Here is a 23,869-nt window from a genome sequence, read left to right as displayed (position 1 = left end):
ATTCATTTATAGAAATAATAAACACAGGTCAGAATAAAAGTATCAGTTGAAACATTAAAGCGACTCTTCGATTACTTTTAATTTGCCCTGACTGTAAAATATATGATCAAAATATTTAAAGTTAATCAATATCAGTAAATAAGTCAAGTTAACCATGCTTCTAATCTGTTTTAAGCTCTTGTGATTCAGTTTAATGTCATTTAAGTTAAAATGACTCACAAGGTTAATTTGATTCAACTTAAAAATGTAACCAGTAATTTTTTTAAAGTGTTGGCTATGCGATCATCTTTGGTAAATTTAGTTGAATTTGAGATAAATTTTACAATTATTGCAATTGTAATATTTTAATATTCCATTAGATCATATAAATATATTTAGCAAAAGAGATTTAATCAAGGAAGATTTGTTTAAATTATTGATCGTTGTCACTTTCAACAGGGGAGGCTGTTTATTCATAAACTAATACGTGACAAATGAGAATAGTTTAGTGAGACGCGCGCATTGGAAATGTAAACAGACGGTTACGCAGCAAAGTCAGAATCAAATTATGAACGAATGCGGTGCGAGGGGCTTCAAGATGTTCAATGACGGAGAAGGAAGAGGTCGGTTTGACGTCAGTCAAGAGAAAGGATCTCTATAAATAAGGGGGGAAAGAATGCTACATGGAAGTAAGTGACCAGCGCTCCCAAGAGACCACAAGATAATTTCAACTGTTTCGCGCGCGCGCCATCTGAACATGCCGAATTCAAGCAGCTCCACATCTTCCACAAAGAGCATCCGGAGAGCTGCTTCTGAACTCGAGCGCTCAGATTCTATTACGGTAGGAATCTTTGACTACACTGTCCACTTTTCTTCAACATGTTTAGCATTACAAATGAATAGAAGAATATAATAATTTGATATTGCTTCCACGCCAATTTCACTGTTTTCACTGATAAAAAAATGGACTTGATTTTACGCATGGAGATGTGTAAAAGCATAAATACGTATTATATAGAGTTTTGACATTTTAAAAAGTATACTAAGTACGACTCAATTGAATAATCCATAAATATATGCAAATTCAGAAATTCAGCTTAATGACCTTTATTTTATTTTAATTTCAGAACAAGATACTGAATTCGATCTATCTATCTATCTATCTATCTATCTATCTATCTATCTATCTATCTATCTATCTATCTATCTATCTATCTATCTATCTATCTATCTATCTATCTATCTATCTATCTATATAATGTATATAAAATAAAATGTATATATATATAATGTATATAAAAAATAAACAACATTGTAATAAAAATAAGTAAACAATGACATATTAAGACACGCAATAAAATTATATTAATATTTATTAATATATATATATATATATATATATATATATATATATATATATATATATATATATATATATATATATATTAATTATTATACATTATAACTTCACAAATAGTAGTATCTATTTACTTGTTGCATTTTATTGTATAATTTTATTGAGTGTCCTAATTTGTCATTGTTTACTTATATACTATCTATTATAATAGATCATTGCAATAAAAACATAATATTGTAATTAAAAAAAATGATAATTAAACAATGACAAATAACTCAAATAGACTCTCAATAAAATTTTACATTACAATACTACATGAAAATAAAAAAGCTCGTCCAGCATTTGTTTGCTGGTGTCACTTACAGTATTAGTTTATTATGTAATGTTTTATTACAATTAAATTAGTCAAATAGTGTGTTCAGCAACTTCTCGAATATTTTGTATGGATCATCCTTTTAGATGCACCTCCATCTCAACTGATTTTGCTGTGCGTAAACGGAATCTCCATTGAGATTTACGCACACAGTCCGCCGTCATATTCGACAACGCTGTGGAAAGCACTATTTAGAGAAGTATTTTTATTAAGAGCAAATGATTAAATCTGAGCTATACGACAGGTTTACATAGACTGCATTGAAGTTCTTATGCGCTTTTGGAGATGTAAATCACCTCCATCTGATGTCCAAAAGGTAAGCAGGGCTATGTTATTATTCCTAGTTTAGATGCTTTTAAAAACGAATAGAAATGTAGAATTTGTGTCGTCTGATGTCATTTGCGGTCTTCTCTTTCGACAGTCTCAGAAGTTTGTCGGGAGGCGGCAGAGTTTGATCGAGGATGCGCGTAAGGAGCGCGAGGCGGCGGCCGCAGCGGCGGAGGCTGCAGGACTGAACGAGCAGATCGTGTTTGAGGAGAGCGATGGAAAAGCGTTGATCAGCCTATTCTTCACTCTCAGATGCTCAAAAAGCCCAGCGCTGTCTCGCACCTTGAAGGTTTTCGAGGTAGGCTAAGATGTTTTTTTATTTCCTCCTCCCAAAAAAGACACCACTTTCTGACGCGAAAAATTTACTATGAAGTTTATTTATATTGTCATTTTTTAAAGGTACTTGGTCTTTTGAAATACGTAAATGTTTCAGAACTTGGGTCATTATCACCATAATGTACCTTTGATGTCCCACAAGATTGAATCAGTCCTTTATGAACATAATGCAAAATAATGAAATTCTGAAATATGTTTTTGTCAATTTTTGCCATATTCTTTCATTGAATGGATGTGATTTTTTCATGTCCCACACACTGCTCAGACAACTTCAGTGAGTCTAAAAAGTAGGTAAATTAAATTCTTATAGTCTTTAACAAGTAAACAAGTCATTTTGATCACTTTTATTTTGTTTTCATAATATTAATAATAATTTTGCACGTGTTGTTGAAATTGCTGTCCACCCTGTCATGATGTGGTATATGCCCTTTTAAGAAACCCTCTGAGGTACTCATTGGCATCCCCGTGCCATTTTACCTTTTTTTCAAAGGAGGTTAAAACATCTGCTGTGCACACAGTAGCTATCTACACTTATGTTTCCTATTTTTCCTCATATTGTGTTTGAAACTGAATGTTGTCAAGCTTACATGTCCACCCTGTCATACTGAAATATTAATTAATATAAAACAATTACAGCAATTAAAAACATATCTTTTAAACTGTATACAAAGAGCTTAAATAGGGAAATACTTTGCCAGCTGCATGTACAACCTGTGTTGAATAAATGCTATCTTTAGCCCAAAATGTCCCCCCTGTCATTGTCCACCCTGTAACAAATCCTTCCTTGACAGGCTGGTCACATGCATTGTTATTGACACTTTAATTATTTATTTAATATTTTAATGTTAAGTAGTTAATGTTTTTATGTTACAACACTTATACACACATACTACACCAGAAGATGCAATACACGAGTGGACAATACAAACCGTTTAGCAACATCTGCCTCAGTCTATATAAAGGATATCCTTTTAAAATCCATATAATAGAGCTCATTGACTGTTTGAAATAAAAATACAGCCCTAAGTATTTGTACATTTATGTGAACATGTAATCTGTTTATTTACCTTATTCTGAAAAAAAAAAAAAAACTGTATTATTAAGGTGTTTAAGTTGAGTTGCTTCCAACATTCCCTTCACTCCTTCATTACAATGTACAATGTAAATATTTACATTCATTAGCAAATTTAGTTTATTTTAAGGACAAATTGTTCATTTTCCCATTAATTTGCATATTGATAAAACATAATTGATAACAGAAGAGACAGCATGGTGGCTTAGTGGTTTGCAGTAGTTAATGAAAACAGAAGTTGAATCCTTGAAAACATTTATAACACTTTTATATTAACCCTTAAATATTTCTTGTTGTACCTATTGTTTTTCAAATGTTCCTCCATACTTCGCTGACTAAATAAAGCCTTTGTCCACCCTGTCATGCCAATGTCCACCCTGTCATCTTGTTTTCTATTTATTTATAACCTCAGCAAAACATCTTGTGTGATTTCTTAATTAACCTATATGGGCCAGTTAATATTGTTTGAAAGTTTGACAAAATAATTTAGATTTTTGGTTTTATTTTAAAAAGAACGTGCAGTGATTGCATATTCATTGGAAAATAAATGATTTGTCCATTATTTCATTAATATAAACAGACCTTTTCCATAATCTAAAAAGTTGGGTTGGTAAAGGGACACAACATCTTTCTGAAAATATACATTTTATAATCACACTGCAATGAAAATATGCTCATACTACTTTAAATTTGTCCATGACAGGGATGTCCCAATTTGAGGTTTGTTTACTGTTTTTCTGCTCACAGATTATTTGTAAAACGTGCAGGAGCTTAACCAACATTCATTTATTACAGCCTAAGGTCTAATTAATAAAACAACTATGTGGTTAAACAAAAAATCTCAAACTTTTTTTTGGAAAATTTGTAGCATTTTTAGTGATAATGAGCCAGTTCGCAAAAAAATGATTAACTTACGTAAGACATTATTGTTTAGGTCAAGAATATATTTGGAGCATATTCGGAAATTCTAAATTCTTCACCTTAACAGTATTGTCTTAACGAAATATCTCAATTATACTTCAGCCTAGATTTTTCTTAATACTGTATGTAGGCCTACTTTAAATGACAGCAAAATCCACAGTTTACATTTTTGACACACTGAAAAAAATTTAGTGGAATTACTACATTTTTGAAAGTTCAGCTGTTAAAAACAATTCATATGTGCTGAATTTAAACAAATTATATTTAGGAATGTTCAACTTTATTTGTTTATTTAAATTCAGAACATATTAAATTAAAACCTTCAAAAAATGTAGTAAATCCAATGAATCGTTTATTTCAGTGCAGTTATTTTAACCTTGTTTGGCAATGGCCAAAGTAGTACACATTACAAATCTTTTCTGTATATGCAGTATAAAACAAAACAGCATCTGCATTTAAAATATATTATTGATAATCATCCTTTTACATTTAAAGAGTTTAAATGCAATAACCTCAGTGCCGTCTGAAATTTTCATCTAAAATGAGCATTTTTCTCAGACTGTTTTGTGTAGTTTCAGTAATTTTACTCTTTGTGCAAAGAATAGGTTATTTTCATTGCATTTAAAGTGAAATAACTGAACATAAACATAGAAGGCTGAAAAAAAAATGCTAATTTTAGAGGGAAATGTCAGATGGCACTTAGAGGTTTTTGCCTCTAAAGTCTTCATTTTTACACATTAACATTCAAGGTTGTATATATTTGTCATTCCACATTCATTTATTCATTTTCCTTAAGCTTAGTCCTTGATTTATTAGGGGTCGCCACAGTGGAATGAACTGCCAACTATTCTGGCATGTGTTTTACACAGAGGATGCTCTTCCAGCCATGCACAACCCAGCATCGTGCTGGGAAACACTATTCCATTTAACCCTTATGTACTGTTGGGGATGTTTTCATCCACTCTGTTGTGATTTTGAATCTTAATTTGGCAATAACTTTTCTGTGTTTCAGTTAGCAGAATGATTTTTGGTGACAAATCTTATTTTGACACATATTTTGAGAAAATGCTTTGAATAATAATAATAATAAAAAAACCCTCAAAGATACACTCTCTGCGAATTTACTACCTATTTGTTATGTTAGGGATGAAAACATCCACCGAATTAAACTGCTGTAAAAATGCATCAGATAAATATATTTTTTTCAAAATTTTTTGCATAAATCTGTTAATCAACCTCAGTCCTGATCACAACTACTAAATTGTTTAGAAACGTAGATGATACAACTCTTTAATTGCCAAATTCATGAATTATGTCACTGATTTGGTGAAATAAAACACACACAAAGTGACGTATTTTCAACATAAAAAGTAACTGTGTACTGTATTTTTTAAACTTTTTAACAGGTTTATATATAAATTTTGATTGTGTACAATGTTAAATGTTGTCATGTATTTAATGAGCAATAAATGGTATTTTAAGTTACTGCATTAATTTTGAGCATTAGTGTTTTTAATATATTTATTTTATTCTGATGCTCAACTGAACACCACAGACATTTGAGGCCAAGATCCACCATCTTGAAACCAGACCCAGCCGAAAACCAAAGGATGGCTTGGAGGACCTGGAATATTATGTTCAGTGTGAAGTGCACTTGTCGGATGTTAGCACTCTGGTCAGCTCTCTGAAGAGAAGTGCAGAAGATGTCAAAACCACAAAGGAGGTCAAATGTAAGTCTGTTAAAATGTGACGTTGCTTTGTTTTTGATTTTCTGTTATGCTTGGTTGTTGGGCAATGTACATTTTATGACTGCAAGATAACTATGCACAGTTGAATTCAAAATTATCAGCCCTCCTTTATTTTTCAAGTATTTCCTAAATGATGGTTAACAGAGCAAGGTTTTTTAGGCATTTGAATTGTCATTTTAATTATGTTAGGAAAAAGCTTCCATATATACATAACATTCATTCATTTTCTTTTCGGCTTAGTCCCTTTATTAATCAGGGATGTCCACAGTGGAATGAACCACCATAGACATAAGTTAAATACAAATTAACAGTCAACATGTATTAAGTGTTTCTTTTTGTAGAGTAAACTAGGTAAATGTGATATATTACAACTGAATAATAATTTCAATTATATTAGCATTATAGCAGTATTTTGTTGTTGTTGTTAATAATAATAATGACATTAATGTTAGTATTGGTGCTACTATTTTTTTTGTCGTTGTTGTTGGGGTTAGAAATTCTGCAACATCTATTTTTTCAAGTGAGGAGGTCTGAGATTAACTCAACTTAAAGTAACAGAAGCTTTTGGCAGAAGCTTTTTTTGGGTGAAATTGCAAAGTTTTGCAACCAAAACATTTTTTTTTGGTCACACTTTATTTTGATGGTCCGTTTGTTACATTGCATCTACATGCCAACTTATTCTCATTAGATTATAAATAGACTGTCAGGTTGGGATTGGGGTTAGGGTTAGTGTAAGTGGACATGTACTTGCAAAGTTTCTAATAGTCAGTTAAATGTCTGTTGAAGGAGGAGTATCAGCAGATATTAAGACAGTCTATTACTCAAATGGACCATCAAAATAAACTGTTACCAATTTATTTTTTACTTAATGAAGAGAATTTTGATTTAGGTTAAAACGACGTGTTAAATGTAGTTGTACAGACATTTGTACTGATTTATACCAAACCAAAAAAAGATTTTTCACAGTGTAGTAGAGCCTTTAAATTGCACTTTAAGCTGAATACTATAGTGTCTTGAAAAATATCTAGTAAAATATTATGTACCGTCACATCATGGCAAAGATAAAATAAATTAGTTATTAAAAATGAGTTATTAAAACTATTTTGTTTAGAAATGTGTTGAAAAAATTGTCTTTCCGTTAATCAGTAATTGGGGAAAAATACAGGGGGCTAATAATTCAGAACGGCTAAAACACCTTAACTCTTTCTGATTTTGGATGTACAGGGTTTCTGCAATTTTCTTCAGGTCAAATTTAAGACTTTTTAAGACCCTTTTAAGACCATTATGAATTAAATTTTAGACTTGAACCGGGCTAAACACTAAGGATGTTTTCCCCAATGGGTTACTTCTGTAAATAGTTTGTGTATTAATGGAAGATCATGCCAAGGGATGTATTGCTTTAGTTGTTTTTTCCTGCTTAGGCAATTTATTTAGTAGAATTTGCTGTAACAATGTCTGACAGCTCTTGTGTATCTCTTTGCAATAAAAACGGATATAAAAAAAAAGGTTTTATGAGATGGACTATTGGTGATTGTGTGGGTAGCTTTACTTGGACATAGGGAAACTAAGACCTGTTTAAAATGATTTGAGACCTTCAACACAATATTTAATTGATTATAAGACTTTTTAAGGCCTAAAATTTTGTTTTTGAAATTTAAGGCATTTTAAGACTTTTTAAGACCTCGCAGTCATTCTGATGTAATGTAATAACGTGCACCTTTTGTTAAGCTGCTTTGAAACAATATTTATTGTGAAAACCTTTTTTGTAATTTCTTCCTCCCAGTTCATTGGTTTCCAAGAAAAATTGCTGAGCTTGATAAATGCCATCACCTTGTCACCAAATATGATCCTGATCTGGATCAGGATCACCCAGTAAGTGCTGGAGTATTCATTTCTAATAAATTAAAAATAAAATATATAAAATAAAATGTAAAAAGTAATGTTCAAAACATAATCTAAACATACTTTAAACTTGTTTTGCATAACAAACACTCTTATCTTTGATTTCTTTTGCAGGGATTTACCGACCCTGTTTACAGAAAACGACGAAAGATGATCGGAGACATTGCCTTCAAATACAGACAGTGTGTTGCAAGAGCCCTGCAGGCACAGGACGTCAACATGACGTCATATTGATGTTGTACCCCAACGTTGTGGGGATGTTGGATTTTGTTTGGAAATGAAAATCAGGTTGACATTAAATCCCAGCGTCAGGCTGACGTCCATATCCAATGCCCAACCTAAATCAACCTAAATTCAACCAAATATCAACGTCTAATCATGTTACATTTTAATGTTGTGTGGACGTTACTACTGTGACACCGATCACACATTGGATTTTGGTCACTTTCCAACACAACCTAAAATCAATCAAATACCAACGTAATTTGATGTCGTTATTGGCCGTCAAAATAACATTGTCCTTAGATGCTGGATAGACATTAAATTTTGGTCACCTGATGTCATGACCTAAATCTAACCTAATATTGATGTCTTATGATGTTGTGGGCCTGCTGGGAAAATTTAACATGCTGCATTTGTTTCAGCACATGAGGACACATATATTTTATTGACCCTTGTTTGTTTTTTGTTTTGTTTTAGTGGAGAACCAATTCCTAGAGTGGATTATACAGAGGAAGAAATCGGAACATGGTGTGTTGTGTTGAAATAAGTAGCAAAATAGATGAACACAGGCAGAGATTCTCATATCATGTCTTTATTGCAACCAAATGTGTGCAGGCGGGAGGTCTACTCCACCCTCCGAGATCTGTACACGACCCATGCCTGCAGTGAACATTTAGAGGCTTTCCGGTTACTGGAGAAACACTGCGGCTACAGCCCAGATAACATCCCTCAGCTGGAGGATGTGTCCTGCTTCTTAAAAGGTACCAATCGGATTATAGCACAGCCAGAAAACAGCACAAATCCATAACTATATATTAGAACAAATTGTGTTTTGATACCATAAATAGGTCTTTCCAGTAAGACTGAAAAGATACCAGAAACAGTAGCGATATCAGAAAACATTTTTTTTTAAATTCTTTAAGACCTTGCTCTCAATACTGCATCCTTGTTAGTTTGTGCACACCTTAGGCTTAATTAAATACTGCTTAGAAAGAGGGGAGCTTACGTTGGTGACATGACTTGGATGGTAGTGAGGTTTAGGTGTGTGTGTGCAGAGTGTGAATTACATGGGTTTTGGGGGGATTGACCTCCCTAATTAATTCTTGCTCTCCCTCTGAAGGACATTAAAACAACATGTATGAGGGTCAGCCCTCTAAATAGTGAGAAATAGATTGTTCTGATCTGTATCTTAAATAATAAAATTAATTAAAATAATGGATTATATAAATATGCATTTGTCCACCCCTATAATGGTGCATACTATTGTAAATGCATATTGGCATCACGCCAATCAGTCTATGTGAGAAAAAATTCATTCAACAGTCTGAAACTGCCAGATCTAGAGCACAGATAGACACAGTAAGTGATCACAAGACACTTTACTTGCAAGATTGGAGCTTGTTTCGACATATAGCCTACAAGTAAAGTCAAATTAGCTGCATAGTTTGTATAGTTTGACCTTCACTAGCTTCTGAAACAGCTACTCAGAGGTTACTGTAAGTCAGAATACATTAAATATCCCACAAAAGTGAAACTTAAATATGTTTTTTTTTAAATTTTGATTTAATTCAAATAAATACATAGATTTGATTTGCTGAAACATGTATTATACAAACTATATCCATACTGAGTGTATGCCTGCCTATTGGAGACCCCAGTTTGGATAGTTCACAGCTACAGCTCAGGATCCACCCAGCAACTACATACCAGGACTCTGGCAAACACCAAGGACTAAGCAACCCTGTAGCAATTTGGTAGAAAATAACCTATGCACCTTAGCAACCACATAGCTCTTGTCATAATATAACCAGCATGCAAATTCCACAGGGGTTTGGGGTGGTTGACACCCCTAATTAACGTTGAGGCCCTTAAAAGATGTCAAAGTAGATGGGTTGTCTAGAAAAAAAAAATTGCACTGATCTGTATCTGAAATTGTAAAATATTAGTTAATATAAATGTAAATTTGACCTCCCCTATAATGGTTCGTACCATTGACACCTAAATAGTATTATCATAGCAAACACCCAGAATGACATAGAAACACTGTGACAACCAATAAGAATGACCGAATGACAGACCTATCTCTCTCTTTCTCTCTCTGTCTGTTTGTTGTTTTTTCATGTATAAAGAGCGCACAGGATTTCAGCTGAGGCCAGTGGCAGGTTTGCTCTCTGCACGCGACTTTTTGGCCAGCCTGGCTTTTCGTGTGTTCCAGTGCACACAGTACATACGCCATGCTTCCTCCCCCATGCACTCCCCTGAACCGTAAGAGACTTCCTGTCACATATTTCACATTTATCAAGACATTTCCTGTTTATTAAGCATTGATTTACATCAAGGCGTAGGCTCAATGCACTCATTGCAACATGCTATAAAGGTCAAATAAATGTGCTGAACAAAAATAAAAAACAAATACAAAATTTATTGTAATCCTTGTGAAAAGTACTGCATAATTATTTTTTTTAATTATTATTAATGAAAAATTATTAAAAATAATATTTCTATTCCTTCCTTCCGCTCAGCCCCTGATTTATCAGGGGTTACCACAGTGGAATGAACTGCCAACTACTCTGGCATATGTTTTGCACAGCGGATGGTCTAAGCCATAAATAATATACTTAGATAGATCTATATAAAAAAAAAAGTTGGACTGTTTTTCTTTTCTTAAAATGGCTTAACCTGAAGTGCTGTAAAAACTTGTTTTAAGGTACTTTATGATATGTTGCCATATGGCAACAACTTCCAACAGTGGATCTAACTTAGAAATTAATAATTATAGTTAATTTTAAATTAATTATTAATTATGTAATATATTTAATAATTTTGTTGTTTGTTTTGATTTAATTTGTTGTTGCAGTATTATAAGCTTTAACACAGAACTTATAAATGACACCTTATACATACTTTTCAACAGCATTATATTCCAACAGCTTTCATTTATTCTTTTTTGCGGAATATTATTGAAAACTAACATAATATCGTATTATCGTATATACAACATACAGTAAATATAAGTATTTTCTCCAGTAAATATTATAACAAATAAATAACAAGTGTAGTATATCCAGATGCATCAGAATAATGTAGCTACTAGCTAACAATGTTTATATATTATACTATACTGTATACTATACTACGTCTGTCTTATCTGCATCTGAGCTAACTTACCTGAACTGTCTCCATCACTGCTCTTATCAAATGTCCAATCTGCATCATTCTCATGGTCACTAAAACCCATCTCATCCTCACTTTTATCTGCAGGAAGAGCCAGTTCTGTCTGAACATGGTGGTGCTCGCTAAAAAGCTGTTCCCTGTATTCATATCTAGTATTTCCATTATAACTAGATTTTATCCATAATTCAAAAGCCTTTAACATACAACTAATTGACATTATATTACTAGCATTCATGTTGTTATTGTTACAACTTAAAACATCACAGCTGACCCTGCTAGCTAGCTAACCCATTGCAGTATTGCATTTTCCACTATTGCACAGAGTTGCCATTTGGCAACACACACATTTGATTAATTTATAAAAAAACTAATTTGATAAAAACCTTTTTGAGTGATGAATACAGTATGTCATTAGAACTTACTGGAGGTGATGTTTCAGATTTTTTTGTGGATCTGACATAATTTGATCCTTTGTTTTTATTGACAATTACATTTGCATTCAGCAACTACTCACAATATACTCGAGTCTGTCAGAAATCACGCCACAAAAAAACACTGCATGTCATGTGACTTAACCAAAGCACATCATTGGCTACACTAAGGTCCAACCAAAAAATTCAATGTTGGTCTTAAAGAAACAGTGGCAGAGAAATGAACATAAATATCATGTATGGTAACACTGTGCGGTAAGGGTTAAGTGAAAACTGAATGTAACAATAACTGTTTACTGTTGACAATTTTAGAAAACCATCTTTATTTAAACTAAACAACATTTACTTGGTCTCAGGAATGAGAATTAGAGCAATAATCCAAACAAGAACTGAAAGATACCAAAATAAAAAAGGGGGCTTTTATGTACACACAGGACTGAAAGGCTAAATCAATGATAAGCAGGTGGACACAGTAGGTTGCTGATGTGTGGGAACACACAGTTGCTGATGAAATGTAGCACAGATAACATTAAATAAATATATTTAATCAGGTTAGATCTTAGATGTAAGGGTGGTTAATAAATGTAACCTCTTTTTATGTGTTTTACCAGTTAATTTACAACAACTGCCATTTGCGGACTTAAAAATACACACATCTAAAAACATACTAATGGAAGTTTTTGAAAACAATACCGATATTGGCTAAACCACATGGCTGTAATTAAAAGAAATTGATGCATTGTGAAATTGCGATTAATGGCTAGTGTAAGATTTTTGGAATGCATCATATTCTCTCTGGAAAGAATACTGAGCTTAGTTTTTAACAGCAGATGGCGTTCTAGGCTAGTTCTTAACCATTGTTAGCCAAATGCTCACAAAAAAAAGAGTTCATGGCTAAGCCATGTACTGTAAACAGTCAAATGTACATGCTCCTCATCTTTTAAGCCACATAATTAATATAAATAGCTTATGATAATCTCACTAAATTTACTTAGACCTTTGTTCATTTCAATAAAGATTATTTTAGGCTCAAGTGGTATGTGCAAGGAATTGGAGACAAGCATATATCTGTTTGTAAAGCACACAATGGCAACTGTTGCTAAAAACTAAGCTCAGATAGAGAGAATTGTAATGCATTTGGAAAATCTCAGAATCAATGCAGAACCATTTCTCGATTGGCAAAGAATTGATCATCCCAGCTCTAGTAAGCAACAGAATTAAAATGCATTTGCAATATCTGTGATGTTATGCACATGTTTTACATGTTTAATCTTAAGGCTTGATGAATAAATAACCATTACAGTAATATTGTAAAGCAGGGCTTTTTATATGTATGTGTACAAGGTACATAGTGTTTCTTTTACAAAATGGCATTGCCAACTCCAGGACTGGCAGAAATAAAGAGTATTTTTCATTACTAATACCAAGTTCAAATTAATATCATATATATTTATGCATTTTTTAATTTTCACTGGTCCACATGAAATAGGATAATTTTGAATGTTTTAGGCTGTACTTAAACCTTTTCAAAAACTTTAAAAGAAAATGATGTTGGTGTTGTGCTCCAAACCAAAACCGAACATATTGTAATCCTCACATCAGGATTAAAAAAATCTTAATATTTAATTTTAAAATGACTTAGTTTATCTTTGAAACATTTGAATGGATCAACAAGCATTTACGGTATAATAAAATATACTTTAATGTCACTGAAGTTTGTTTGACTTATAATTCATTTACAGTAATTTTACATTTAAATGTAATCTTGAATAAAACACTATGGTGCTTTAGTGGGCTACACTGTTAACAGTTTCTTGTAGAATCTACAGTAACTCACTGGCAGCAGTTCGCTAGTACTGTATCTTACTGTAATACAATTACAGCAAAAAATATTTACATACATTTGCAGCACAATTTACTTGCTGTATATGTATTTACAGTAGTGTATCTTTACTGTAAAATATACTGTAATGCAACTTTAAAATACAGTAAGACACTGTATAACTGTCCTACATGAAAATACAGTTCATATTACAGTTAAACACTGTGTAATTTACAAAAATCGTTAACATTATGTACACTATGTCTGTGAACAGAAACGAATTTGCGTCCTTACTTTAGGTACGATATAATTGTATTACAACAATTATTAAAAATGTTCTTTAAAGTAAAATGCCTGAATAACTGCAAGTGAAAATCTACTCACTTTATTTCACATGAACTATCCTTTTGTTTTATTAAAAACATTATCTGCAAGTGCTGTTGTTTAAAAACAAATAAACATAAAATGGGTGTACATTTAAAAGCAAAGGGCCAATTTAAACCCTACATAACAATACTCACTTCATTACAAATGCACGCGTTTTTATAAAGAGACCAAATTGTTAATAGTGCATGTATACACTGTTAACAATTTTCTGTAGAATCTAAAGTAACTTACTGGCAGCAGTTCACATCTACAATAACTTACTGTAGGCCAGTTACTGCAAATATACTGTATTTATATTCACAGCAGCATTTATCATGCTGTAATCATTTACAGTATTGTATATTTACAATCTAAAATATACAGTAATTTTCATAATGCAACTTTAAAAATACAGTAACTTACTGTATAATTGTCCTGCACTAAAATACAGTTCGTATTACAGTTAAATACTGTGTAATTTACTAAATTTGCTGGTGTATGGTTTAAAAACATCTACAATGAATCAGTTCATAAATATTCTTAAACTAATAATCACTATTATTTTATGTTTCCCTTTTAAGGGATTGCGTCCATGAACTTCTTGGCCATGTACCAATATTGTCTGATCGAACATTTGCACAGTTTTCTCAGGTAAAGACATCAGCATAATGCATATTTTCATTTCTTTTAATTAAGTGCATATTCAATCTTTAATTTGTGTCCTTAAATCTCTGCTCTCTCAGAGTATTGGTCTGGCATCTCTTGGAGCTTCTGATGAAGATATTGAGAAGCTATCGACAGTAAGTAAAAAGCAGTTCAAAGCTTATGAAACTGAGTATTCTATATGTAAACTAACTGCTGTATGTGTTTTTCAGATGTACTGGTTCACTGTGGAGTTTGGACTGTGTAAACAGGGAGGGATGATTAAAGCATATGGAGCAGGACTGCTGTCATCTTATGGAGAGCTGGTGGTAGGTGGCCTCAAGTCATTTGTAAACTTTTGTATAAATGACTGAGTGCCAAAATGATAAAAAAAAAAAATACTTCATATCTTTATTAATTTTAGGAACTTTTAACATGTACTAACGAAAACAAAACATACAACATTATAAAAAATAAAATAATAATAAAAGTATATAAATAAAAAACAAATGCATGTACTGTACATACACACATAAAATAAAGATGCATCAAAACAATTGCATATTAATAGAAGGTGACACAAGATACAAGTTATATGGACAGAATATTCATATAACTTTTTTTCAGAAATCCTACAAAAGGATTTCATATTTTGAAAAACTTTTCAGTTTTTCTCTTTACTATATACATAAATTTTCATAATGCAAAACAGTGAGACAATTATTGTAACCATTGTTTAAAAGGAGGTCTTTCTGTATTTTTCCAATAACTAGCCATTAGTCAAAATGATCATTTTTAATAAAATCAATAATAATAAAATGCTTTAGTCCAAATATCTAGTCAAAATATCTAAAAACTCTTATATCAAGCAGCATTTTGTAGACAAGTACAAAATATTGTTGCAGAAATAATATCAAATTTTAGTGAGCTTTTCCTTGAAACAAGCAAAATAATCTGTCAATACAGCCTGATCTCATGAGGAAACATAACTATTTTACATTTTTGTCAGTTTAGTGGATAACCAATTCGTACAAGAAAATGTACGATTTGAAAAGGAGGTGTATCACAAAACCCCACCCCTAAACCCAACCGTCATTGAAGGATAAGCAAATCTTACTAAACTGTACGAATGAGATGGTACGAATTCATACAAATTAGCCACTAAATCAAAAAGTTACGAATTGCCGTGAGATTGTCAATCTGGTCAATCTTATTTCAAAGCGAAAACCTAATTATTTTGCTTAACCCATTGGCAGATTAATTAGCTTTTTCACTTACTTTAATTTTGATTTATTATTTCTGAAATCACGACAATATTTTTGCTAGTCTAAAAATGTTTCTTGATTTAAATACTCATTGCTTGTTCTGAAAAAAAAAAAAAAAACTATACTGAACACAATTATGCACACATATTGATTACATATATACTTTATGGCATGACCTACTAAATGAATAGAAGAACGAAATAAACATTTAATAAAATCTGAAGACTACTTAAAGTCAGTATTAAATTAAAAAATCAAGTGTAAATTCATCATAATCTAAACCAAAAAATACAAAATAAGGCAGAATCTGTATATAGGCATATTAAAATGATAAAAACATGCTTACTTTTTTACTTGAACATTATAAAAAAATATAAAATAACATAAAAGTATAATTAATATCTAAATAAATATGTCTAACAACTTATTTAACTAAAAAAATGTATCTGTTTGGTTTTCTGAGAATGAAAGGATTTACAGATTAAAGTACCCACAACAGGTACTTGTTGCATTCTCTCATCCCTGTATGAATTAATATCTCTAAAACAATGAAAGCATATACAGACAGTTATTAAATTAAATTGTTGAAACTCTTTGAGAATTCAGCGCTTTGTTGGTTAGGAAGTAACAATTTAATTGGTTCAAAAGTATGTGCAAATAGGGTTAAATTAATTATTTTAGTGTATTTTATAATATAAGCAATTCATGAAATTATGAATTAATGAACATAAATTGAGTATTAGATGACATGGCATCATGTAAGTTCTCAAGTAGTGAGATATTTCAATGAACTGGAACATAATATCAACATAACATCATAATATCTTTTGAAATGTTCAGATCACATGCCGAAGATAATTTAATTAAAGAATTAACAATATGAGCATTTTGGAGGAACACTCCAAAATATCAAAATTCTTTGGTCATTTTTAGAACAAGATGCTATTGGTCTAATCCAATTCAGTGATCTGTGCTAAGCTAAGCTAAACATGCTCTTGCCAGACCTGGAGATTGGCTGAATGGATTCGAAAAATGATAAAACTTTAACATAGAGGAATGGTAAAATGCATATTTTAATCAAAATAAAATAAAATAAATCATTACCTCAAGATGGCATGAAGGATGAATTAGAACTTTCTATTCTAAAAAATACAGCTAATTATAGTGGATGGAAGAACTTATTCATTCAATTTAATGCACCGAACAATGCTACATGTTTCTGTTTTTGCTCTATTGGTGATCAATATAAAATAAAATTAATAATAAGAAGACTAATGTAATCTATTTCGTAAATTGTGTGAATTGATGAACCAAAACAAAAAACTAAGTGACAATATAGTGTGGTAAAAAATCATTAGGCAAGGCAAGTTTATTAATATAGCACATTTCATACACAGTGGCAACTTAAAGTGCTTTACATAAACAAGAATAAAAAAAGACAAGTATAAGAAAATATAAACAAATAAAAAAAATTAAAAAATAAAAACAAATAATAAAAATGATTAAAAACAGATAAAAACAGAATAAAATGTGTTTAAACAGGTTATAAAAGAATGAAAAAGAAAAGAAAGACACAATAGTATGATCTGTTGGACGTAGCACAGTGCTCATTCAGTAAAGGCACAGCTAAACAGATGTGTTTTAAGTCTTGACTTGAATATGCCTAATGTTGGAGCATGTCTGATCATTTCTGGAAGCTGATTTCAGCAGCGAGGGGCATAGTAGCTGAAAGTAGATTCCCCCTGCTTTGACTGAATTACTTGGAATTTCTAATTTATGTGATCCTAAAGATCTGAGTGATCTGTTAGGTTTGTATTCAGTGAGCATATCTGTAATGTATTGAGGTAGGCTAGACTATTAAAACTCAGATCTGACTCCAGAGTCTTGACCCTATTTTTTGTAGTTTGACCTTTATTCACCTTGAGAACCTTATCTCTGTTCCCAAATGCACTGACTTCAGTTTTATTCACTTCATTACTGTTATTATTTCACAATAAAGTCAGTTGATTTTTATCTTTTTATCCCATTTTCTCAGCATTCTCTCTCAGATGAGCCAGAGAGACGAGAATTTGACCCGGATATTGTTGCTGTTCAGCCATACCAAGACCAGACTTACCAACCTGTCTATTTTGTGTCAGAAAGCTTTGTGGATGCCACTGAGAAACTGAGGTAAGCGGCACGAAATATACTATGACACAGATTTATTATTCCATTTTTAAAAATTACTTATAAGGTAAAAGATGATGAAATAAAAAGCAACAGCCTAGAAATAGCTTCTAAGCAGTTTTATATTATGTTTAAAAACACCTGAAAAATAACATAATACAAAAAAGTAAATATATCAATGAATCAACAAATAAACATGCATTCATACATACATTTAATAAAATATATATATATATATATATATATATATATATATATATATATATATATATATATATATATATATATATATATATATAAACCCCTGAATTATTACCCACCTTGTTTATTTTTTCCCGAATTTCTGTTTAACGGAGGAAAGATTTTTTCAACACATTTCTAAACATAATAGTTTTAATAACTCATTTCTAATAACTGATTTATTTAATCTTTGTCATGATGACAGTAAATAATATTTACTAAATATTTTTCAAGACACTTCTATACAGCTTAAAGTGACATTTAAAGGCTTAACTAGGTTAATTAGGTTAACTAGGCAGGTTAGGGTAATTAGGCAAGTTATTGTATAACGATGGTTTGTTCTGTAGACTATGGAAAAAAATATAGCTTTAGGGGCTAATAATATTGACCTGAAAATGGTTCATAAAAAAAAAACTGCTTTTATTCTAGCCGAAATAAAACAAATCATACTTTCTCCAGAAGAAAAATATATTATCAGACATACTGTGAAAAATTCTTTGCTCTGTTAAACATCATTTAGGAAGTATTTAAAAAGAAAAAAAAATCAAAGGTAGGCTAATAATTCTGACTTCAACTGTATATTTAAATAGATCATAAAACAACAAACACATTTTTTAAAATACATTTATAGGTTCTTTTCATTCACATATGATAATAATCACATATATTGGGCATGATCCTTGTGTCATGAAGAGGGTCAAGTTTTAAACACGTTACGCATGTTTATTCCGCCAAAATGCCAATAAAGACTTGGATTATTGCAAAATAAGATGGAGATTTCATTGCAGCGATTACATGACAGGGTACATTTTTTATATTCTCCAGGATTTTGTACAAGTGTGGCGTTGTTTGTATCTGATTTTTATATAACACATTAACATATTTATACACATAGCTAGGCCTTTACATAATCTTTATTGGTGCTGTCAAACGAATTATCGCGTTAAAAAAAAGCTTGTACACATGGATGTATTGAAAAAATATTTATTATATGCCACCTTTTCTTCCGTTTTTCAGACAGTTTCTTGATCTTTTCCCCCTTTATGAGCAAAAACGTTTGAAAGTCTATAAAAACTGTTCGCCATTTCTTATTTTGGATAATTTAAACAATAATAAACAACTTAAAACAGAAATATTTTGATGTTCTGATAGAGATTTCTAGAAGAACCACTTCCTGCCCTCCTTTTGAATTTTGCGCATCATCAATGACGTCATGTGAAAACAACCTATTGCATGCATTTGGATTTTGTTTTTATTGTTTGGAAATACACAATAACATTGCATTGCTTTATTAACGCATAACATGCATAACAGTAAAAATAAATAACACTGGTTTACATATTATTGACAATGTAAAGGAAACGGTATATTTATGATTTATTTCAAATGGTCTTCTGATGTGAAATTTTTCCCTTTTTAAAATAATAATAATAATAACAATAGCAACGACAACAACAACAACAACAACAATAACAACAATAATATCAACAATAATAACAATAATAAAAAATATATTTTATTCTTATTTAAAATAGTTTTAAACTCACAAAGCAAAATGACGCCAAATAAGACAAAACTTTCTGAAGTTTTTACAGTACGTCAACTATCAATTTTTTTCAACTAGCTTTAAAAAAATTTTATAAACCTTTTTTTTCAAGACATATCCCTCAAAAACAGAGCATGAATTGACTAATTACATAGATTTTTATTTATGAAATGTTTTTTTAATGATCATTTGCAGAACATATGTGACCCGCATCAAGCGACCATTTTCAGTGCGGTTCGACCCATACACGGACAGCATAGAAGTGCTGGACAACCCACTGAAGATCCAGAAAGGCCTGGAGACCATAAAAGACGAACTGAAGATTCTCACAGATGCCCTGAATGTGTTGGCTTAATTCTGCTGAGGAACCAATCAGCTGTCGCGTTCCTCAATGCTTCACGTGTGACAGTCTCATTGTTATACTGTTCTTCTATGTCTACTGTACATCTGCTGCTATAGACATTGTTGCTTCTAAAATGCTGAAAACAAACTTTAAAACCACGAGTGTTAAATTACGTATCCAAAAAAGAAAGTTCATCACTTACACTCACATTATAGTAGAATATATTAATAGAGATAGAGAGAGAAAGAGTTTTATTTCTGATTGTTTTTTTATTTTCAACAGAAGAAAGTCATTAATGATCAAATTTAAAAATTATAACATTTTGTGATATAATTTTCATTTTGAGGTATATGACATTTAATTAATATATTTACAGTTTTTATTTAAATTTCAGACAGATGTACACTTGTTATTTAAGCTATTGAAGCCAAAAATATTACCAGGGGCCATATTCACAAAACATATTAAGCCTAAAAGCAGTTCCCAAGTTTCTGATTTAGATTAAAAAATATATTTATAAATATGGGCACGTGATTCCTAAATTTAGAACTCCTACACGAATAATCCTCAAATCCTCAAACGAATACACGAATCCTCAAAAATAAAGGTACAAAATCTGTCAATGAGGTGGTACCTTTTCAAAAGATACATCTTTGAACCATAAAGATGGACATTAGTAGTTTTAGGGTACACTTTTATAGCTTTAAGGTACTATGAGGTGCAAATTTTTACTTTTCAGGTATTAATGTGTACCTTTAAGGACCAGTTAGGAACAAAAATGTACGCAATGACAGATTTTGTGTCTTTTTTTCTCAGAGATAGCGTAACTGAGGTGGTACCATTTCTAAATGTACACTTTTTACCTGACAGATGGACATTAGCACCTTTAGGCTACATTTTTTGTACTTTGAATTTTTTGTTTGAGGTACACATTTTTACTTTTTAGATATTGATATGTACCTTTAAGGACCTGTTAGGAACAAAAATGTACCCAATGACAGGGTAAAGTCTAGATTGGATACGCGGCCAGCCGGAAGTGCGATATGCACATCAATATATCAGCATTTTTTATGACACTGTATAACAATAATAAATATTTTACAGTACTGTGACGGTTGGGTTTAGGGTTGGGGTGGGGGTAGATGTTAATAAAATACAATAAATGGGAAATTTGATAAATAATATAAATAATTCTCATTAACTCGTTAATTCTCGATAATGCAGCCATATCCGATCTAGCAACAACCGTGCAAATTTTAACTTTTTAGATATAGATATGTACCTTTAAGGACCTGTTAGGAACAAAAATGTACCCAGTGACATGTTTTGTATCTTTCTTTCTCAGAGATACCATTTAAAAAAATGTAAACATTTGTACCCCACAGATGGCACCTTTAGGTTATATTTTTGTATCTTTAAGGTATTATGAGGTACAAATTTGTACTTTTAGATATTGATATGTACCTTTAAGGACCTGTTAGGGACAAAAATGTACCCTGTGGCAGATTTTGTACCTTTATTTCTAAGAGTGCATCAGTTGGTACCATTTCAAAATGTGCACTTTTGCACCATACAAATAGACAGTACCTTTGGAATACACTTTAAGGTTCACTTTACTTTTCATGAATTAATTTATACCTTTAAGGACCTGTTAGGAGCAAAAATGTAGCCTACCCAGTGACAGATTTTGTACCTTTTTTTCTGAGAGTGTGTCTCTGAAGTGGTACCATTTCAAAATGTACACTTTACAGATGTGCATCTTTACTTACTTTTTAGGTATGAATGTAGCACAAATTTGGACCTGTTATTCTCAAAAGTGTACATTTTAAAAGAGTGACAGATTTTGTATCTTTATTTCTGAGAGTAAATTTTTGCTAAAAAGTATTACACAAAGTATAAGCTGCTAAACCTGTAAAACATTATACAAGTAAAAAAGATGACTCCTAACAACTAAGAACAAACCTCAAACTATTTTAAAATGGCTGTTGATGGCAATTTACATGAGAAAGAAAACAGTTTAAAAACATTTGACCATAATGAGCTTTTAACAATGTTATTGCTCATGCACATGGTCCGAAATATGCTTTGAAATTCTATATATATATATATATATATATATATATATATATATATATATATATATATATATATATATATATATATATATTTCAAAATTCTTTAAAAGCTCAATTATTTTCCAAAAAAATAGACTAATTTGTAACATTGGAAGATAATCTTTATTTCAAGTCTAAATGACCAAAATCAAAGAACACACTTTTTATTCGCTTAGCCTATTTTTACGTTTTATTTTTAAATACTTTTATTTGGAAACTTTTATTTGATTATTGCAACATAATATTGTACTCTACAGAGTTTCCAGAATTAATCTCTAACAGACTCCTCCCCTCCCCATCAGCCAATCACTGTGTGCATAGTTAGTAATTGCTGACATCACCCATAGCAACAAGGTCAACTCTTCCCTTACTCTTATCTTAAGTCTGTCCTTATTTCTAACTAAATGTTTGTCTCCGCAGCTTTGTAAATAGATTAACGAAAACATCTTAGCTAAAATCTTTCACTGATATTTAGGAGAACACTTAGTTGTTAAGATAAAATGTTTTGTGAATATGAGCCCAGACACTAAAATAAATAAATTAAATATGCACAGTATATAACCAAATTTGTATAATTTTTAATCAAAACAAACTGAATGTATTATTATTATTATTATTACCAAATATATATTCCCATTGAGCTAAAGTATTCTCCTACAGATGCTAGAAATATTTTATTTTATTTCAGTGAATCATTCATTAATAATGGCAGCAGACTAATTGATGTTTGTTTATATTCATCCTTGTCCTGAAAACAGGAAATATAGTATATGAACGCAATAGTCTATCTCTGCAATGGTGTAATATTTGGAAATATTGTTTATATTATTTAAGCTTAAATAAAGCTCAAATGCAAAAACAGTGTAATGCAAATTCCATATTGTGTGTTATTATGAATAAAAATATATTTAGTGATTCATTATAAATTAAATGCTGAGACCCAATGTTGGTTCAAATATGCACTGTCAAAAATATATTGTAAAACTTACAGTAACTTACTGGCAATTTTGGTAGCCAGTAAAACTGTAAATTTACAAGCGAACTGTAAATTCATTCATTCATTTTCCTTCGGCTTAGTCCCTTTATTAATCCGGGGTCGCCACAGCGGAATAAACCGCCAACTTATCCAGCACATGTTTTACACAGCAGATGCCCCTCCAGGTGCAACCCAGTTTTGAGAAACATCCATATACACTCATTCACACACATACATTACGAACAATTTAGTTTATTCAATTCATCTATAGCGCATGTCTTTGGACTGTGGGGGAAACCGGAGCACCTGGAGGAAACCATTGCCAACACAAGGAGAATATGTAAACTCCTAACAGAAAAGCCAACTGGCCTAGTCGGGACTTGATTTCAGCAACCTTCTTTCTGTGTGGTGATAGTGATAACCACTGAGCCACCATGTCGCCTGCATGCACTGTAAATTAATAATTACAGTTTACTGTGAAATTTACCGTAACTTACTGGCAAGTATTGTTGGTTGTAAGGGTGTAAATTAATGATTAAAATGTACT

At 31.4% G+C, this 23,869-nt stretch overlaps 1 protein-coding gene across 1 annotated transcript; it reads left to right on the top strand.

Annotated features, from left to right (window-relative positions):
• Nucleotides 1–496: 496 nt before the first annotated feature.
• th (tyrosine hydroxylase) lies at nt 497–20,387 on the top strand. Its single transcript, XM_056452260.1, has 13 exons — nt 497–820; nt 2,131–2,334; nt 5,921–6,095; nt 7,897–7,985; nt 8,130–8,197; nt 8,715–8,765; nt 8,853–8,998; nt 10,367–10,502; nt 14,612–14,681; nt 14,774–14,830; nt 14,906–15,001; nt 17,973–18,106; nt 20,085–20,387. Exons 1-13 carry the CDS (start codon nt 737–739, stop codon nt 20,242–20,244), a joined length of 1,470 nt encoding a protein of 489 aa, XP_056308235.1. The 5' UTR covers nt 497–736; the 3' UTR covers nt 20,245–20,387.
• The last annotated feature ends 3,482 nt before the right edge of the window (nt 20,388–23,869 follow it).

The sequence above is a fragment of the Danio aesculapii genome, chromosome 25 (assembly GCF_903798145.1).
Source record: "Danio aesculapii chromosome 25, fDanAes4.1, whole genome shotgun sequence".
Lineage (NCBI taxonomy): Eukaryota > Metazoa > Chordata > Actinopteri > Cypriniformes > Danionidae > Danio > Danio aesculapii.
The sequence above is the reverse complement of the archived record's forward strand: the minus strand, read 5'-3'. Positions and strand labels throughout refer to the sequence as shown.